At 42.6% G+C, this 22,060-nt stretch overlaps 1 protein-coding gene across 4 annotated transcripts in view; it reads left to right on the forward strand.

Annotated features, from left to right (window-relative positions):
* Positions 1-22,060, forward strand: part of PSD (pleckstrin and Sec7 domain containing) — a 765,102-nt gene that overhangs the window by 734,099 nt on the left and 8,943 nt on the right. For all 4 annotated transcript variants that reach the window (XM_073596605.1, XM_073596606.1, XM_073596608.1 and 1 more), the window contains 2 exons: positions 2,382-2,560; positions 20,577-20,647. In XM_073596605.1, coding sequence (XP_073452706.1) covers positions 2,382-2,560; positions 20,577-20,647 — 250 coding nt within the window. The remainder of the gene's footprint in view (positions 1-2,381; positions 2,561-20,576; positions 20,648-22,060) is intronic.

Genomic DNA, 22,060 nt, shown 5'->3' on the forward strand with positions numbered 1-22,060 from the left:
TTTATTATAATATATAATATAATTATATAATATATATTATAAGTAATGTGCTGTTTTAACAGATCGTATAGTTTTAAACCCATCAATGAAGGACCATTTCACCCAAAACTGCTATTTTAGTTTTTTGTGAAGTCTGGTTGACCTGAAGCTGGCCACAGACATTACACTTTTTGTTTTACACTCTCCTTTAGATTCACATATAACAGTACATGCGGGGCTTGATTGGATTCAGACTAAATGGAATGGTTATTAGGCCCTCCTTCTACATAGTTAGTAAACAAAGACGATTTATGGCGTTTTTGCAATCAAAAAGTAAGTGGCCTGCTTTGCTGCTTACTGGCTTATCATGTTGGGAACCTCCAGCTGTGCAGATATGCAGGTTTCTACTCTATCTGTGTCATAATTCATAAAAAGGGTAATTTTGGCATTTTGTTATTGCAAAGCACAATGCTGTCATTTAAAATGGTTTATTTATGTTATTTTGATTTGCACCCAACGCATCTACAGGGTTTACCATAGTCGCAGTAAAAAATCTATAGGAGAGGAGCAATTTTGCCTGTGTTTCAGTCAATTTAAATTGAATTGGCTGTGGTAGCACAGCGCACTGCAATGCACAATAAGGGCTCAATCACACAGGCACAGGGCCTTGTACAGCATGAAGAGCCATTTCTTTTTTATTCTAGCATTGAACTGAATGCAGACAGCCTATATAATTGAATGGAGATGTGGCAGCTATACATGCTCACCAGCACTACAAACTTTGACAGGCAAGCAGGAATGGGTGCCTGGCCCCAAAGCACAATGTCTGTGGGGTGCCATGCACCAGTCCCTGCACACCTGTCAAACTGGGCTGTGCCTGTGAGTCCATACATCAAGCATAAAAAAAAAGTGCAGCGTAACTATATCAAACTGACAATAAAAATGCATAAAAATAAATATATGCATTTTGTGTGAATATAACTCTAAATAAATTATACAGTGATAGTCTCAGTCCAAAATTAAATGTATGAAAAAAGTCCCAACTTAATTGTGACACACCACAGTGTAATTAGTGATTCACAACTCTTCCATCTTCATCTTGTGTCATGTGAACCTTCACCTTTAGGTGAAAAACCTGCTCACCTCCAGATTAGACCCCACTACAGGGTCCAAGATCGCTTATAACAATCTCCACCAGCGTAGATATCTATTCAGCACTCCTCCTGGTCCTGTTTGCACAAAGTTTTCTTTGCTCACACCCTCCTCAGTCAACAGAATGGCCGCATGATAAAAAACACAAACTTGAGAACAATAATACAGAAGAGGAAGTAATGAGGTAGTATTAGGTCAATCTGGTTTTCAACAACCTAAGAAAGATTTTAGGAGGGATGCAAAGGGTCAATTTAGACCACAAGTTTTTAATAATGGACCCCAGAGACATAACGGACAAAATAGAAGAGGTTTTAATGATGGAGTGATTTATGGTAAACCTCCCCCCACTAATAATAACTTTGGAAAACCTAGAAAAAGTTTCGACGGGTTTCTTCCACCACAGACCTGTGTTGGAAGGAAGCTAGCCACTCCACAGAATGCAGTGTATATAGAGCATGAAGTCAATGTCCTGCTTCAGCCTTTGAGAAAGCTGATTGGGCAATACTTGTCAGAATGTTGCACAATGAGTTTATTTTCCTCTTTCATATGATTAATGTGTGACCGGACTCTGAAGTTTCCTTGACTGATGATAACTGTGGTGTATACATCTGTGGAATACAATTAAGCAGGCTGAGTAGTGGATGCAGTTGAGCCCATAGTGAGGGGTGAAAGCTCACTAAAGCGCATATAGACCCTGGAGGGTATAAAAATCTGGTAAGCAGATATACTTACCCTATTCCTGTAGGGAGCACCAGGTGTCTTCACAAATAGAGCATTGGATCAGCACACGTTTTGAGTTCACCTTATGGATGTGGAATTGGGACACTTGGACTATTAACAATTTTTCTTTTTTCCTTTTTGAATTTTTTCACATTTTCATCTTGCATTATATTAGATTTTTATTTTTTTTTTGCACTTTAATCATTAAGGGCATGGTTTGACAGCGCTACACGTTTTGATTTTGGATTTTTGTTATGAAGTGTACATTGTTGTGAGAGCTTTGTGTCAGTCACGCATCATCCGTGTCATTTACATAATTTTATTTACTTTATATGCACTTAGCGCAATATCACTTGTTCACTATTAATAATAAAAATAAATAAGAATTTGTGGCATCAGCTACAGGTAAATCATATAAAATAAAGGAAATTTATTACCTGTTCCACTAAAGGTGTAGTGTACATATTGGAATGCTCCTGTGGTATCATGTGATTTCAGGGTATATTAAGATTTGTTCTTTTTCTCTGCAGAGATGAAGAAGAACTCAGGAAATCGCTTTCAGAACTTGCAGATCCAAACCCTAAATCCATAAAACGCATTAATAGTTGTGGGAAGCCATTCCTTGACTTTTCTCAAGATCCCAATATCACTACATACAAATATGGAGTGCTTGTGCGCAAAATTCATGCAGATCCTGACTGCAAAAAAAGTAAGTATCAGAAATGGATGGCTTTCTTTCCTGTTCAGATTTACTGTTGTTAAATATTTATGTCTGTTGGTAAGAATGGGATTTAATGAAACTTTGCAAATTCATGTTGCAATCCTAAGAAAAGTTATCTGGTATCAGCAGGCATATTTAGTAAGGCTGCATTCACACTTAACTGTTAATGTGAAAGTGTTATCGATAGTATCCAAGTCATGGGTGTGGAAAGTATTAAGTGGCAAAAGTAAAACATATAAAGTCCAGATTAAATTTAATATTATATCAGTATCAGTGGTCAAAGTGACTTGGTACTGTGTCATGGTTTATGACTAGTCTTCCTAGTTGAATAATATTCAGTGTCATTCAACCTAGAAGAGGGACGACATCTAATAACAAATTAGCGTGAGACCGGGAGAAGCGGCGGCAGGTGTGGACCGAATCAACTCCCCCCAGGCCTTGAGAAGCGGCAGCGGGTGACCTGGGGGGACTGTGAGAAGCAGTGGACAGGCGTGATGGAGGACAGCGCCTGCGCCCACCCCATTGACTCCTACAGAGGATGCGGTTTGACCGGGAGAGAGGCAGAGGGGACCGTGAGGTGATAGGTCTGACCGGGAGAAGTGGTAGGTTAGTGTGCCGCGGAGTGGGAGAATGGCAGGCTGACAGGGGAGTGGTGGCAACAATAACAGGCAAGCTGACCTGGGGTGATCGTAGGCACTAACAAGCCCTGCAAGTGTCAGATTGCATGGGCGATTGAGCAGAGCAGTCATAACCAGTTAACATAAAAAAAAAAAACTAACTGGCTGTGTCTAGCGTGGACGCTGGGTATTGTGGAGTAACAAGAGGTGACAAAGAGATGCAGGCACTAGAAAAGAGTAGATGGGTGACAGAAAGGGTAGAGGGGAAGTGCCAGGGAGGTTGGTCCTGGACTGGAACATCCCAATAAGTACGCCCCATTGAGTAACATTGGTGAAACCAGTCAGGGACCAGCACTGCTGGAGCTGAGGGACTCCCCTAGCTGCCAGGGGAAGAACTCCTCCAGTGAGAATGGAGGGGGAGCCACGGTAAAGCCACGGTATCAGCACGAGTCGCGCGTACGCAGTAGGGAACCAGAAAGTCAAGCCTCAAGGCCTGACTTCCTGATTCCCTTACCGAAGATGGCGGTGCCTCCACCCAAGAGCCGAGGGACGGGTCGGCTTTGGGTGCTGACATCGCGGGCGCCCTGGACAGGTAAGTGTCCTTATTTTAAAAGTCAGCAGCTGCTATATTTGTAGCTGCTGACTTTAAAAAAAAAAAAGTTAGGCGGAACTCCGCTTTAAGATGGAGTTCTCATTCATGAAGCATGATATGCAGAAACTCAGGGAAAAGGCTCAGGCTGCAGACCATCGCATTGCCTCCCTGGAAGATACTGTCAGACCTCTGGACAGTGCTGCGCAGGTGACCAAGAAAACCCTTTCTGAGCACACTTTAAAGATGGCTGACATGGAAGACTGCATGAGAAGGAATAACATATAGCTGGTGGGGTTCCCTGAGGGAGTAGAGGGGAGACACCAGGAAGAATTTTTGGAGAGCTGGCTTGGAGAGCACATGGCTCCTGATACTTTTACCAAAATGTTTGCTATTGAAAGGGTGCATCATTTTCTGGGCTGAGCACCGCCAAAGGGAGCACCTCCACGATCTATGATAGCAAAGGTATTACACTTCCGTGATCGGGAGAATATTCTGAAGGGAGCTAGGACTGGCCCTGAGATGGAGTTTAATGGCTATCGAATATCCATTTATCCTGACTTCTCAGCTGCCACTCAGAAACAGAGGGCCTCAATAAAGAAGTGTCTTAGGGATCTGAACTTGATCTGCAGTATGCTAAATCCTGCTAAACTGCGCATTGTGGATAATGGGAAAGTCTATTTTTTCACAACTCCCACTGAAGCTTCAGAATGGCTGGATGCCTGCGGTCGCCCATGTGGTGGAATTTCTTCCCGTTCCCCCTAACAACCTATGAGGAATCTGTAGACCAGAGGGAGGTGGTGTGGAAAGTGCCTGCTGTTTTCTTTTCTCTCCCCTGGATATATGTTTTTTTTCTTTTTCACATTTTTCCTCTGGATAACATCCTGCCTGGGATTCACAACCCTTGCTCTTTTTTCCTGGCAGCTCAGCAACCTGATTGAGATGCTATAAACCCACATAATACTTGCTGCTTGCCTATACTATTCCAAATTGAAAGCCTGCAGACTGTTCTCTATACTGCAAAGGTTTTGTTTTAATTTCTTTTTTTTTTTTGCCTGAGCTGCTGTTTTTAGACTGAACTTGAGGACTGGTACCTCATGGTGCTGGGTCCTGTGTGGCTACATTAAGACGCACATCCGTTTCCTCTCTTGATACACAGTTATAGGAGCAAAGTGCCTGACATGTTGGGGCTGGGTGAAGGGTGGGGGGTGGGGGGATTAGGGAAGTTTTCATTGTTGGGGCAAATTTAATTATGTCTGGATGGGATTATTTATGCTCAGTGTGTGTGCAACAAGTCCTTTAAAGTTATGCTGCTGCTGTGCTCCTTATGTGTAGGAGGGGAACTCTGGGGCCCTGATCTTTTGGCTCCCCATGTTCCAAGGGGGAGACCGCCTGCTTTATGATAACTTGCAATGGAGATGAGTCTTGGGGTTGTGGCCTGGAATGTCAGAGGCCCTAATTCCTGTCAGAAACCATGAATCAGACTGAGACAGAAGTACAGTTAAATTTCACTTGTTTAATAATAAAAAGGTAAACCGAGTAAACGTAGTCAAAACATAGCCAGAATTCAGGAACCAGAATGGGTAAGCCAAAACGTAGTAGAACAGCAAGTAGGATCTGGAGCCAGAAGGAATGTCAGCCAAGCAAGTCTTTAACAGGAACACAGGAGAGCATCTCTAGAGATGTGACCAAGGCGAAGGCAGAGATTATCTGGGCTGGACGGCTTAAGTAGGCAGGACTGATGAGCAAGGTATCATCAACAGGTGAGTCACTGTGGAGAGAGAGGAGCTGGCAATTAGCCGACAGCTGAGCGGCCAGCTCAGAGAAGGAAGGGCTGAGCTGAGCCCTGACAATTCCAAATTCATTTGTTCCTTGATTTTTTTTATTATATAAAAAAAGTATAAACCGCATTTAATCCTACTGCAGGAGACTAATTTACAGGGTTCCAGGGTTCTTTCTTTAAAATGGGCTCATGTTGCTGGAGCTTACCATGCTAGTTTTTCTTCATATGCCAGGAGGGTTTCTACACTGGTCACAAAAGCTATACCCATCTCCATACATGCAGTTAAGACTGATGGTAAAGGGAGATATGTCATACTGGTGGTGCAGGTGCTGAACAGGTACCTGACGTTTGTGAATTTCTATGTGCCTCCTCCCTTCTCACTGACCCATCTGGATGACATGCTATGGGCCACGTATGAGATGGCGGAAGGGAAGATCTTAATTTTGGGGGATTTTAATGCAGTGACGGACTCAGCCATGGACAGGCTGGGTGCGGCATCTGGTGCTCCAGCCCCCCTGGCGGGATGGCTGTCTACACATGGGTTCAGGGATGTTTGGCGCTTTCACCATCCTGACACAGGAGTACTCCTGTTATTCTGAAACGCACAAGACACTCTCCAGAATAGACACTATCCTTGCTGAGGGGGAAGGACTCAATCTGGGGCCAAAACCGGGGATCTGTCCCTGGGGAATGGAAGCTAGTTGGCTGCAAGAGGAATACGTGATGATTAAATGTACTGAGGCTATTAATCACTCCTGGGCTGAAAATGGAAATATTGGGTCTTATCTTCTCCAATGGGAGGCCTTTAAAGCCACTCTGAGGGGGATGTTCATAGCGGAGGTGAGTGGGTTCAAAAAACAGTTGGCCTCTACAGTGCAGGATAGGGAGACAGGAGTATCACTAGCAGAAGCAGAATATGTTAGGGGACCCACTAGAGAGAAACTGCTGACCCTACAGGAAAGAACCAGGGAATACCGTGCTGTTTTGACTGACCAAACCACAAAACTTAGACTTGCACAGTGGAGGCACATCTTTGAGTTTGGGGACAAGAATAGCAGGCTCCTGGCATATCTGGCAAGGCCAGAATACGTCCCTGTGTATATTAAAAGCATTTATGACAGGCAGGGGTCTGAGATATGTGACTCGGCTGACATTCTAAGAATCTTTGCTCAATTCTATAAGGAACTTTGTGTCATGTGCTGCTGCGGGGGGAGAGGCATTGGAGACCTACCTAGCTGATATTGACTTGCCTATGTTGACAAATGAAGAGAATTCTGCTATAGAAGCAACTATCACTGTAGAGGAAGTGGAGGGGGCGATATCTTCCTTTGCGCCTCGAAAATCTCCAGGTCTTGATGGTCTCCCCTCGGAGTGGTACCGCACTTTTAGGAATAATCTAGCACCTCGCTTGCTGCGAGTGTTCGATATGGCTAGGTCAGATGGTAGGTTGCCACCCTCTATGAGGGAAACGTTGGTCGTTCTGATCCCTAAAGGGGGAAAGGATCCTCGGGAGTGTGATTCCTATTGTCCGATCTCACTAATGAATGTTTATACCAAAATTCTGGCTGAAATTATTTCAGGGAGTCTACAAACAGTTATCCTAAAATTGGTTGATGCGGGCATTTATCCAGGGGAGGTGTGCACAGATAAATATTAGGGGACTCTTTGTGAACCTCCAAACTGTACATGACAACTCTGGGACAAGAGTAGTAGCCTCTTTGGATACTAAAAAGGCTTTTGACTCAGTAGAGTGGGCATACTTGTTTCGCCTTTTAGAATCCTATGGCTTTGGACCTGTCTTTATCTCCTGGGTGAGGCTACTGTACACAGATCCTATGGTCAGATTACGGGTTAATAGTATTATATCGGATCTCTTTCCTATACACCTGGGGACTAGGCAGGGGTGCCTGCTATCGCCCCTCCTGTTTGCCCTTCCCATAGAGCCCCTGGCAGCTAAGCTGAGATCTACTACTACTATGTCTGGTCTGTGATTTGGGGAGTTTGTAGAGTGGGACCCTCGCTTTACTCTGGATTTCAAATTAATTGGACAAGTCCCTTTTTCCCCATAGATGAAGCAGTAGTACTTCCATCTGACTGTCCCATTCCCTTGTCTACCTCTTTCAAATATTTAGGGGTTGTGGTGCAGCTCCCTATTTTGCGGTTTCCAGAGGCTAATCTGTCGCCCATTATTGGGGCCTTTAGAGAAAAGGTACAGAAATGGCAAAATTTGCTGATCACATCGATGGGACGAATACATTTGTTTAAGATGATTTTTCTCCCTAAATTTCTCTATATCCTCTCAAATTCTCCAGTCTTTGTGACACTGCAAATTTACAGAACCAATGACTCCATTGTAGTGGGATTTCTGTGGGGCTCACGAGCCCCCAGAGTCTCTCTAGCTGTTCTAAAATGACCAGTTACAATGGGGGGTAGCCCTCCCTGACTTGGGCTCCTATTTTTTCGCATCACAATAGTCCTTTTTACACTGGTGAATTTTTCCCCTGACACCCAATGCCACTACTTTACAGGAAGCGGTGGTTGCCACCTCGCAAGAAACCCTACTAAATATGGTCTACAGGAAGGGGATCCCGGGGAGGAAGGTGAGATCGGTCATGGCGCTTCCTGGTAAAATATTCCATCTCTGTTCCCAACAGATGAAGGATGGGCCCTTACTGTTATCCACAAATAGCCCTTTGTGGTGTAATAAACCCTTTGAGGAATTTTATTTATTTATATGCCAGGACAATGGATTGTCCACTTTTACACAATACCCAGGGCGTGGCATTTCCGCTATGCTCAGCTGCGTAATGCAGCAGTGGCACAGTTTGGGAGCGGGTAGCTTCAGGTACAGAATACAGCTCCGGAGAAGGTTCTAATTGATCTAGATCCAACCAAAGAATCTCTAGATACTCTAGGGAGGTGGGTCCCGTGAACCCGGGGTTGATATCCAAGGCCAGGGCACGATGGGACTCTTCCACGGATAAGATGATTCAACTTTGATACCTTCACCATATGTACTACACGCCAACTAGATTATACCGAATGCATAAGAGAGACTCTGCAGTGTGTCATAAATGTATGGGGGCGGAAGGGACTTTCATCTATATGGTATGGGAATGCCCTAGAATAAGACCTTTATGGTCTCAAATGACTGAATTTATATCTGATAACTTTGACCTACCTAATATAGGCTCTCCCCTACGCTGCACTCTGGGGGTCTTTGACCAGGAGGAGAAGAATGTTTACACTAAACTGTTCCTTAGGATTTTATACTTTGGAGTAAACGTATAGCCCAACGCTGAATCTATGGAGAACAGCTGACAGTAGGGATGTGTGTAAAAGTAGTGAATGTGGATGTACTTTTATATAGGATGACATATTATTATTTGGATCACTGTGGAATTCATTGATACCTATACCTGATGTAATACCTACCTGATGTCTTGTATGTATAATTTTGGATATGCTAAATAAAAACATTTTTTGAAAAAAAAAAACATGCGGTAAGGATATGGAATTCCCTTCCACAGCCAGTGGTTTCAGTGGGGAGCATCTATAGTTTCAAAAAGCTATTAGATAAGCACCTGAACGACCACAACACACAGGGATATACAATGTAATACTGACATATAATCACACACATAGGTTGGACTTGATGGACTTGGTCTTTTTTAAACCTGACCTACTATGTAACTATAGTGCTCAATATGGGGATGTAAATGCTGATAATGACTACATTGGTGGGATGCTCTGGAACTAGCGATAAGCTTCCCTTTTGAGATCAAATATACATAAATTAATCTTTCCAGCATTTATCTATATTTGTTATCGGTGATTGCTAAATCATTTTCTAGGTTATTTTCTACCTACAATATCTGTGTACAAATTGCCACATTCTGATCATGTCACTCTTTCAAAAGGGACTTTATTCCAGGTCTTTTTTCCAACATGAACCTGGAATGATGTTTCTTTTGAAGGAGTGAGCTGATGAAAGTGCAGCCGTTTAAATATAGATAAAGCAGCGAATACTGTCTCCTATGGCTGGCAACTGTCAAACAACAGACTAAGAAGGATAGGCGGAGTATGAAGCAATGCTCAATGCAGTGGATATCTACAAGCAAGAAGTTCTTTAGCTAGTTATTCTGTTCTTCCCACTTTCAGATAGCATATTGTTAAAAGAAATTTAGTAACATAGTCAAAAAGGTGAACAAAAGACTGGTATTCAATATTGGCTTTACCTATACTTCTCAAGTTGTAACACATTATATATCTTAACCACGTCAATACAGGGCACTTACAACCCCTTCCTGCCCAGACCAATTTTCAGCTTTCAGTGCTCTCACACTTTGAATGACAATTACTCAGTCATGCAACACTGTACCCATATGAAATTTGTGTCCTCTTTTTCACACAAATAGAGCTTTGTTTTGGTGGTATTTAATCACTAGTGGGTTTTTTATTTTTTGTGCTATAAATAAAAAAAGACCGTAAATTTTGTGAAACAATGCCTTTTTCTTTGTTTCTGTCGTAAAATTTAGCAAATTAGTAATTTTTCTTCATAAATTTTGGACAAAGTCTATACTGCTACATAGCTTTAGTAAAAATAACCCAAATTAGTGTATATTGTTTGGTCTTTGTGAAAGTTATAGAGTCTACAAACTATAGTGCCAATCACTGAAAATTGATCACATTTGATCAGGCCTTCAGTATATCAGGCGTATCTCATTTCTTGAGACACTAACAAGTCAGAAAAGTACAAATACCCCCCAAATGAACCCTTTTTAGACAGTAGACAGTAGACATTCCAAGGTATTAAGTAAGTAGCATGGTGAGTTTTTTTAATTTGTAATTTTTTCCCACAATTCTTTGCAAATGAAGATTTTTTTTTTTTACAAAATTGTCATATTATCAGGTTATTTCTCACACACAGCATATGCATACAACAAATTACACCCCAAAATATATTCTGCTACTCTTCCCGAGTATGGCGATACCACATGTGTGAGACTTTTACACAGCCTGGCCACATACGGAGGCCCAACATTGAAGTAGCACATTCAGGTGTTCTAGGAGCATAAATTACACATCTCATTTCATTCCTACCTATCACACTTCTGAAGGTCATTGAGCACCAGGACAGTGGAATTACCCACAAAATTACCCCATTTTGGAAAGAAAACACCCCAATGTATATTCTATGAGGCATGGGCTGCATATAGGTACTCGGGTACTCTGATGGGCTGCAGATAGGTACTCAGGTAACTTGATGAGCTGCAGACAGGTATTCTGGTACTCTGATGGGCTGGTGACAGGTACTCGGGTACTCTGATGGCCTGGTGACAGGCACTTGGGTACTCTGATGGCCTGGTGACAGGTACACGGGTAATCTAATGGCCTGGTGACAGGTACTCGGGTACTCTGAAAGAAAAAAGGAATTATGGTCTGGAGAGACCACTATGACACCTCCATCTCTAAATATAGCAAAAAGAGGGAAAGATAGCCCTGGGACTTTATATAAGGTGGGAGAGATTTGGCACACTATCACAATAATTGCAATAAAATTGTTTTATTGATCACAGAATGCTGTATAAAATGAATGGGAACAGCGATAATTGTGCGTTACCCGGCATAGTGGCCTAGTTTATAGCATAAGTAAAAAACAAATACAATTCATTACACTTGATTAATTCATCCATAAAAAAGCAATATACATAATAAATTGCTGAAACCAATAGCTACACATACATCATCTGAAAATATAAAAATCACATGCATGAATTGAAGGAGTGTATAACCATGATATGACCAACTTCGGATACCCAACAATATGGGCCTACAGGTGGCATTGATGGTGCCCTACGCGTTTTGCGAGTCTCTTCTCACTCATCAGGGGCCGATGCATAATTGATGGGTACTCTGAAGGGCGGTGACAGGTACTCAGGTACTCCGTACTCAGATGAACTGTGACAGGTACTGAGGTACTCAGATGGACTGTGACAGGTACTCTGGTACATGGACTGTGACAGGTACTCGGGTACTCAGATGAACTGTGACAGGTACTCGGGTACGCAGATGGACTGTGACAGGTACTCGGGTACTCGGATGAACTGTGACAGGTACTCGGGTACTCGGATGAACTGTGACAGGTACTCAGGTACTCGGATGAACTGTGACAGGTACTCGGGTGCTCAGGTGGACTGTGACAGGTACTCGGGTACTCGGATGAATTGTGACAGGTACTCGGGTACTCGGATGAATTGTGACAGGTACTCGGATGAACTGTGACAGGTACTTTGATGGGTGGTGACAGGTACTTTGATGGGTGGTGACGGGTCCTCTTTATTGGGGGGGCAATCAGTGTGATTTGTGTGCGCTGTAAGCAGTAACAAGATGTTATCGCAATCTCCTTCTCACACACGATTGGTGTGTGAGGAGGAGAACCCGGTAACATCTCATTACCGCTCTATGTTTACATTTGGTGCCAATGGCTGTTTACCAGCGTCGGTGATGAGCAGTGTTCCCAGGAATACGTCGCCACTGATGTGCACGAGCAGCGTAATCACGCGCATGCGCCGGTCAAAGTGGGGCAGTACCATCTGTGATCAACCCACGGCCGATCACGTGGTAAACAGCCATGCCCAATGGCTGTTCATCCCCCTTGTGGTGAGCGTTGTCTCCATGACACGCCGCCACTGTAGGTACAGGGCTGCGCGCACAAGATCGCGCGCATGCCCTGTTTAAATGGACGGACGTCATATGACACCCGCCCAGAAGAAGAGCCGTGCCGCCTGGCCGTCATATGGCATCCGGTGGGCGGCAAGCGTTTAACCATTATAAAAAATTCCTTCTTCAACTCATGAACAAATCTTCTCCATTCAGAAATGATCCCCCCTTCTCCGTTGTGTGATCATTCAGATAAGAAGTACATTTGCCAAATTGTTATATTAGCTTTAATATACAGTATTTGAACGTGGTAATTAAGTTGCCTATAAGATATATTTTCTCCAAACTGAGCATGCCTAACATTTCAACTCTAATACTGTACATCATTTTAACAATATGGTGCTCTGACAATTATTTTTATACAGAGGCAATGTTTTTTGCAGTTGCTTCTTGCCATTTTAGTTGTGCTTCTTAACTGATTTACAAGTACAATTCTAATCTATCTCTGTTTTGCATAAAGTACAGTGCCTTGAAAAAGTATTCATACCCCTTCAAATTTTCCACATTTTGTCATGTTAAAACCAAAAACGTAAATGTATTTTATTGAGATTTTAAGTCATAGACCAACACAAAGTGACACATAATTGTGAAGTGGAAGGAAAATGATAAATGGTTTTCAACATTTTTTACAAATAAATATGTGAAAAGTGTGGCGTGCATTTTTATATTCAGCCCCCTTTACTCTGATACCCCTAACTAAAATCTAGTGCAACCAATTGCCTTTAGAAGTCACCTAATTAGTAAATAGAGTCCACCTATGTGTCATTTAATCTCAGTATAAATCCAGCTGTTCTGTGAAGCCCTCAGAGGTTTGTTAGAGAACCTTAGTAAACAAACAGCATCATGAAGGCCAAGGAACATACCAGATAGGTCAGGGATAGAGGTGTGGAGAAATTTAAAGCATGGTTAGGTTTTAAATAAATATCCCAAGCTTTGAACATCTCACAGAGCACTGTTCAATCCAACATCCGAAAATGGAAAGAGTATGGCACAACTGCAAACCTACCAAGACATGGCCATCCACCTAAACTGACAGGCTGGGCAAGGAGAGTACTAATCAGAGAAGCAGCCAAGAGGCCCATGGTAACTCTGGAGGAGCTACAGAGATCCACAGCTCAGGAGGGAGAATCTGTCCACAGGACAACTGTTAGTCGTGCACTCAACAAATCTGGCCTTTATGGAAGAGTGGCAAGAACATTGCTGAAAGAAAGCCATAAGAAGTCCTGTTTGCAGTTTGCGAGAAACCATGTGGAAGAAGGTGCTCTGGTGATGAGACCAAAATTGAACTTTTTAGGCTGAAAAAGCCTAAAAGCAAATTGCTATGTGTGGCAGAAAACTAACACAGCACATCACCCTGAACACACCATATGTAATATGACAAAATGTGGAAAATGTCAAGGGGTATGAATACCTTTTCAAGGCAGTGGGATATGGGTCCCACTGTCTGCAGCACATTATGGCATTGGCAGCATGGGTGGCACTGTCTGCAGCATATTATGGCATTGGCGGCATGGCATGGGTGGCACTGTCTGCAGCACATTATGGCATTGGCAGCATGGGTAGCACTGTCTGCAGCACATTATGACATTGGCAGCATGGGTGGCACTGTCTGTAGGCAGCACATGCGTTATGCCTGCAGAGACAGTGCCACCCATGCTGCCAATGACGTAATGTGCTGCAGACAGTGCCACCCATGCCATGCTGCCATTGCCATAATGTGCTGCAGACAGTGCCGTCCATGCCGTCAATGCCATAATGTGCTGCAGACAGTGCCACCCATGCCATGTCACCAATGCCATAATGTCCTGCAGACAGTACCACCCATGCCACCAACGCCATAATATATAGATGCTGCTGCAGACAGATACAGTGGTATAGTAGATCTTGAATCATCACCCCCCCCCCCCCCCCCCCCAAGCAAGCACACACCTGTGTTAGCCGGGCCCCAGGAGTCACTTCCTCTCTGATCCTGTTGCTGCTGCCTGGAGTGTCAGTCAGTGTCACAGACAATTGCAGTCAGATACTAAAAATAGGAACAATTATCGCAAACTAAAAGATATAAATAAGATGAATGCAGGCTGAACACTACAGGATTTCACCAAGCCCTTATAACATACTAAAAAACAGAATTAGTGCAGCACAAATAATTATTTGTAAACACAGTCCATATACTGAAAAGACAGATTTCTTGTAGTGAAGTCAGTCCTTCTATATAAAACACAGATCGTCTCTACTCAGATACATATGTTGTGCTTACCGGATAAGATGGACCTCTTAAGTTACAGGAGGTTAAATGAGCATAGGTTCCATAGGAACTAAATAGACATTGCACGGCCCCTCTAGATATCCTCTGTATTTACCGGCAGACAGCTCCTCAGTGCAGAAAGTGACACAAGTGAATTCTCTCTTTCTGAGGTAATGTCGCCCTCACAGCTCACTGGGCCCCAATCAGCCCACGGAGAAGCCGGTAAGTAGCATCTCCTTCACAGCGCCACCTGCAGCGGGTGGCATTACCTCAGAAAGAGAGAGTTCACTTGTGTCACTTGCTGCACTGAGGAGCTGTCTGCCGGTAAATACAGAGGATATCCAGAGGGGCCGTGCAATGTCCATTTAGTTCCTATGGAACCTATGCTCGTTTGACCTCCTGTAACTTAAGAGGTCCATCTTATCCGGTAAGCACAACATATGTATCTGAGTGGAGACGATCGGTGTTTTATATAGAAGGACTGGCTTCACTACAAGAAATCTATCTTTTCAGTATATGGACTGTGTTTACAAATCATTATTTGCGCTGCACTAATTCTGTTTTTCAATTGCAGTCAGATGTCAGCTGCTTCCTCATTCTGCCGCCGCCGCTGTTCGCCTCACTGCTTCTTCTCTCAGGCCAAGTGCAGAGCAGAGTGCCATGAGCGGAGGGAGAGGAATCACTCCGCAGCACCAGGGAAGGCAATATGCAGGCTGTTGGCCGGGACGTGAGCCAGCAGGAGGAGCGGGCGCGGAAGAGACATGCACCCGAAATAGAAATAGGTGTTGGAGGTTGATGATCAGTCATGGCTGGAGGAATAATTTTTTGTATGCATTAATTCGCTCTGTTTAGGTTGCCCGGGCCCCCCTGCTGACCGGGCCTGATAAAACAGGGCCAGTTGTACTTGTCTATCAGCGGCCCTGCTGTAGAGATTTACAGGAGTCTTAACTGTCCTTATTTTATCCCTATACTTCTACATAGTACTGCAAATGGCTTTTTCAGATAGTCAAGGCACCTCTTAAGTAGCCACATATTGTTGCTTAGCTCTGGGCAAGTGTAACCCAAATGTGTCTAGAAGATATATCTACACTGATAGGGGTAATGTCCCATATATGATGGTGTTGTTGCCTACAATACATTCTTGATAACGGTATTTGCAATGATGTCACCAACAAGATTACACAACATTTACACATTTGTTTGACTTTTTCTTAGTTATAGCCTATGAATAATTAAAGATTTTGATGGATTCAGATGCTGTTCTTCCCCCTCATATAATGGGCATTTCTGAAAGCCCTTCCATATTTTCTTGTAACCGTTTTTCTTTTAGCAGCTTAAGCTTCACGTTCAGAAAAACTAGTAGATAGTTGACAGAGGTCTCTTACTGGTTAGCATGGGTTAATCTGTGTAATGCAATAGAAGTAGATTTGATTTGCTTCTTTACCCAGTGGTCGCTGTCCCACATTTCTGCAATATTTAGTTTGTTTTTGTTTTGTTTTTTTTAAAGCTGACTCATGCAAGTCTTCATTACTGAGTAGATTGCATTGCTTGTCATTAATAACACCCTCACATCCTGCATACCATTGTTTTCATAACTTGAACAAAGGCAGCAGTCATATTAGATGCAGTAAAGATCTCTTTAGTAGTGGTTGTCATAGCACTAGTTACATAATTTCTTAATGCTGAAACCTCAGATCCTTGTAGTAATATTCTTTTTTTAAAGCCAAATATTTAGCTCCTTATAGCCACTGGAATTCATATTCTGGGTATTTCAGCAGAGGCCATGACAAATTTACCAGCTTACTTGCAATTTGCACTGCTAGGTTTGCCAGTTTTTACAAAACCCCACTTTTTTCTTGTTCACATAGCATACCAAGAAAACACACTTTTTTAACCATTTGCATACCACGAAAATTCCAGCACTCGTCTCCTACATGTAAAAATCATAATTTTTTTGCTAGAAAATTACTCAGAACCCCCAAACATTATATATATATTTTAGCAGAGACGCTGGGGAATAAAATGGCGGTCACTGCAACTTTTTATGTCACACGGTATTTGCGCAGCAATTTTTCAAACGCAATTTTTTTGGGGAAAAAAACACTTTCATGAATTAAAAAAAAAACCAACAGTATAGTTAGCCCAATTTTTTTGTGTAATGTGACAGATGATGTTACGCCAAATAGATACCACACATGTCACGCTTTAAAAATGTGCACACTCGCGGAGTGGCGCCAGACTCCATTACTTAAAAATCTCCATAGGCGTTGCTTTAAAATTTTTACAGGTTACCTGTTTAGAGTTACAGAGGAGTTATTGAGCTTGAATTATTGCTCTTGCTCTAATGTTCCTGGTGATACCTCACATGTGTGGTTTGAACAGCGTTTCCATATGTTGCTTTATTTTATTTTTTTTTTATTATTGTCCATTTCACTTAAATTTTTTTATTTTTACCCTTTCCCTTTTTTTATATACTTTTATTCCTACAAGGAATGTAAACATCAATAGGGCATGACAGGTCCTCTTTATCTAGAGACGTGGGGTCTATAAGACCCTACATTTCTCCTCCAGGCTGGAAAGCCTGAGATAAAAAAAAATAAACAATCTCAGGCTTTCCCGGCATTGTTTACTTCCGCCGGCCCGGATGTGACGTCATAACGTTGCGCCTGGGCCTCCGAGAGTCATAGAGGCTGCCGGGGACCAACTGGCCCTCGGTTTTCTCTATTGCTAACTTCCGGTATCGGCAGATTCCTTCTCCGGGGTCAAGCCAGTAGAAGCACTGGAGGGCGGCAGGAGGGGACAATCGAGCGGCTGAATTACCGCTATGATTGTTCTTATGGTGCAGGGAATCGCCGGCTGAAAAAAGTTATATCCCCACTGAAAGCCCAGGACCTCATATGACATTCTGCAGTATGGAAGTGGTGAATATTGCATACTTTTAAGTTGTTTCTAAAGCTGGCCATAGATGAATCAGTTTTTTTCATTCAACCAGCGAATTGTACGAAAAAAACTCACCTGATTCCCCCATCTACACATTCAAGGTGGATGGGGATTCCTCCTTGCTGTGTCTTTGTAATCTGACATTGGGGCAACTTCCCCAGCATCAGAGTACAGAGATCAGATGTGTAGGCTTTAGCCTGAAGCTTGATTTGTATGGCTAAAATCTGACAGGGCGGTTGAACAGAAGTTGATCAGTAAATTGACTTCTATTCAACCACAGTGGCTGTACATTTTCTTAACTCCTTGGTGTGGTGCTTTGTCGAGACCCTGTGAAGAAAAAAGTGAGCCTTGCAATAACAGCACACAAAAAAAGTGGACACAATAAAGTATGACCAATCCTTTGAAGAGAAAGGACCCTAAACCTCCCAGGCCACAAGGCTCCTGATGGAGGCAAGGTACGCTATGGTCTACCCAGGCCAAAGCCAGGTGGACCCCACTTCTTAGAAACCAGCTGAAACCAGTCCACCAAGTACTTGGTGAGGAGCGATCCCGAAGAGAGACCCCCCAGATGACCTCTCTCCCCTCCTCCTCCCACTTCAGAGCATGCACTTTGATGACCCGTACCCTCCATCTCTGTGCAAAAAAACATAAAAACAGCACACACATGCAGTGCAAGTGCCTGTGAATAAATGGTGACCTCAACAAAAAAACAAGTGCTCTGTGTAGTACATAGCAGGCCTTTTGGCTAGTGTAAATATTGCCCTGGCTAACCAAAAGGTCACATCCAAAGGCGAAGTGCAAGTAAAACATGAAGTGACGTGTCCTTGTGCCAGTGAAACACTAATTGTGTAGTGCAACCCAATAGTGTTTTTTTTACACCCCTGGGGTCACATTACCGGGAGCTGCTTGCGCCTCCCAGTGCCGGGCCAGACAAATGCAGCCCCATTCAGATCAGAGTATAGATTAACGGTGATATGATTCTGCTAAGTGACAAAATCCCTAATGGAAGTATGAGAACACAGAAAAACCCGTATTGGTGAGACTTTTTAGGCACTGGAGTCACATAGTATGTCATACATTAATTTGTAAAAAAACACATTTTTTTATTACATCACTGAATAAAAGAAACACTATACAGTGTATAACATGGTATGCACAACTATTGTTACATCAACTGTGCGTCGCCATTTTTAACCACTTCCGGACTGCCGCACGCCGCTATACGTCCTAACTTTGAAGAGGAATATCGTTATTATGGCAGCAGCTAGCCGTCGGCAGCTGCGGGGGCGATCGGATGTCGTCCCTTGTGTGACATGGAGACGAGTGAGGGGAAGATGATTTTGATGAGTGAGACGTCAAAACGTCGCTTCCGCCCATAGCTCTTAAAGGGACATTTATTTATTTTATTGCATTTCAGTGTAAATATGAGATCTGAGGTCTTTTTGACCCCAGATCTCATATTGAAGAGGTCCTTCATGCTTTGTTCTATTTCAAGGGATGTTTACAATAGGAATAAAAGTGACACAATTTTTTTTTAAAAAGAACAGTGTAAAAATAAAAAGTCAAATAAATAAGAAAAAAAAATTTTGCAAACAGGTAATTTTTGTCCTTCATTGATGTACGCTGAGGAGGCTGCACTGATGGGCACTGATAGGCTGCACTGATGGGCACTGATAAGGCGACACTGATGGGCCCTGATAAGGCGGCACTGATGGTCACTAATAGGCGGCACTGGTGGGCACTGATGAGGTCGCACTGAGATGTGGCACTGATGGGCGGCACTGATGGGCATTGATAGGTGGCACTGATAGCTGGCACTGATGGGTGGCAGTGATGGGCACTGGTAGGCGACACTGATAGGCAGCACTGCTAGGTGGCACTGATGAGGTACTGATTGGCATCACTGGTGGGCATTGATAGGTGGCACTGATCTACTGGTGGGCACTAATTGGTGCGCACTGTGGGCATTGATTGGTGGGCATTGTGGGCACATATGAGGCGGCTTCGCCTCTCCCTGCTTGGGACCGATGTCCCTTCAACAGAAGCCAGTGATCAGCTCTTTTTTCTCCTCACGCTGTCAGCGTGAGAAGAAAAAAAAAAAGATTACCGATCCTCTGTTTACATCACGTGATCAGCTGTCATTGGCTGACAGCTGATCACGTGGTAAGGGGTCGGGATCGACCCCTTAGTCCGATTTGTGATCACCCGAGTTTCATTGACTTGAGTGATCACAGCGTGGCAAGCTTGCAAAGGGGAGGATGTCTATTGACGCCCTCCTGGCAAAGCAGATCCGTGCTGTAGCCGTCATTCGGCTATAGTGTGGATCTGAAGTAGTTAAAAATGTACACTGTCCCTTTAATTTTTTTATCAACTTTATTATTGCTATCACAAGGAATGAACAACATCCCTTATGATAAAAAAAAAAATAAGCATGACAGGTCCTCTTTATGGAGAGATCTAGGATATTAGACCCCAGATGTCTCATCTGCACCGAAAGCATCTGATCAAACTCAGATTGGTTTGATCAAATGCTTTACAAGTCGGTGACAGGTTGTAAACATCAAACACCAAAACTGGAAGTGATGTAATGAAATTATTTGTGCCACTGTGCTTGACTGGCTGTCTACATGTGTTCTAAGCTTTTGGTCTCAGTAAAGTATATTACATTCATCGCTGCTTAGCTGGGGCCAGTACCACCTTCCAGGGATCTGCATTGGCTACCTGTGTGATTATATGAATAACCGGTCATTTTAAAAACTTTTCTTATTACATAAAAAAACTGTTTCAATTCAGATTCAAAAAGATGGAAAAATAAAATCTTAGTGATGTCAGTTGGTGTGATCACAATTCTTTTGCACATACTGTAATGTATGCCTCTGCTATACTGTATATCTCAGTTATATTTTTAGTATACTATATATTTTAAGTGATATATGATTGACTGAAAACCTCCATGTTTTTTTAAGTACCTAAAACCACAAATAAATGAGCTTTTGGGTATCAACAGGACTCTTGTAATGCTTGCAGCCTCCATATTGACTGCATAAACAGTGTAAAGATATCAATTAGTTTTTTGGGCACTCAATATTTATATTTTTTTCTGATAGCACCTAGAGGAAAGAGAGGATGGAAAACGTTCCATGGAATATTGAAGGGGATGATTCTGTATCTACAAAAGGTATTGTTCCTTCCATTTTATATATATATAGCATACATTTCCACCTAAAATTCACTTGTGTTTTTCACCATGTTTCCAGGACTAACATTTATGATCTTGAATATCCACTTAGCCTATAGCGAGAGTTCAAAAGAATTCCAAAAGACCCCTACTAAAACACTGCAGAAATTAAGTGTTTGCGATAAGCATATAATTTTCAGAAACATGGCAATAATTTCTTAATGGCATCTCAAACACATCCCAAAAATGAATACAGCCACCACATCTAATGATTTGTAAGCTGCAATATATTACATTTCTGGTTTTGGGTTTAATCCTACTTTACGTAAAAGTACTCATCAGCATTGCTTTCTTAGAATATAAGAGGTTTAAATATAAGCATTTCCAACATACTGTGTATCCAAATATCCAAACAAAGTTCTTCATTTTAGAATAGTAGTGGAGTGATTCTTTTTTAATGCTGAAGTTGACAGCACAAGAGTTGTTACCATAGGGCAGTGGGGTTTTTTTTGTACCATATTCTTTTAAGTTGTTCCCTCAAAATTGCCAAAAGCCTGTTGGAAACCTCTTAAAGTTTTTGTTATACTGAGGATTTTCAGTTTGTCAAGTAATAACAGTTAAGCCACGTGGTACAGTTTATAAACAATGGTCACCCCTATTCCAATACACTGATTTTAATTTGCGCCAAGCTGGGCATTTTTGCCATTAAGTAAAGAATGCCATCAGCCAGTGGATGCTTGCTAAATAAGAAGAAAATAACTGTTGCGATTTTTGTTATGTAAAAAGAAAGAACTTTCAGATTTATAAAATCATTTCTATATAAATAAGGAAGACATTCACGCCTTCAAGGCAGTCCAAAAGTGACATAGCGCTTTTGCAATCTATCTAGATTTTTCTAAAACTGTAAAGCTATGAAAAAGCTGTGAATATCACTTACCAGATACTGTGACCCCACAATAAATAAGAGGTCAGAAGTCTCCACTCGTTCGATGTATCCTCTGTCCAGTAGATCTCTCCCTGTGCCACTGCACCAGCATTTTGCTGTTTTCTCCAGGTAGTAAGAGGTAACAAGAGTCCCACAGAAGTCAGCCGAAAAATACACAAGGTGCCACTCCGTGACAAGCAGTCTGAAGGAAAGCTATATCTGGCAGTCAGGGTGGGCTCAGCTAATGTTCAGAGTTGCACTATTATGCTATAATTGAGAACGCACACGAAAGGGAGACTCCTAGTGCCAGTGTCAAAACTGCTACAGGAGACTTCGGTTCCTGTAGGCCTCTTACACCTTGTCTCCTGAACAAAATATGAGGGGTCTTTAAAAAGTTTCTGCACTTTTATATTTTCATTGGAAACTATGATGGCAGGAATAGTAGTAATTGGTCGTTTATGAGAGTGTCATGTGACTAGTCCGGCAAG

Source organism: Aquarana catesbeiana, linkage group LG08 (genome assembly GCF_042186555.1).
Source record: "Aquarana catesbeiana isolate 2022-GZ linkage group LG08, ASM4218655v1, whole genome shotgun sequence".
NCBI lineage: Eukaryota > Metazoa > Chordata > Amphibia > Anura > Ranidae > Aquarana > Aquarana catesbeiana.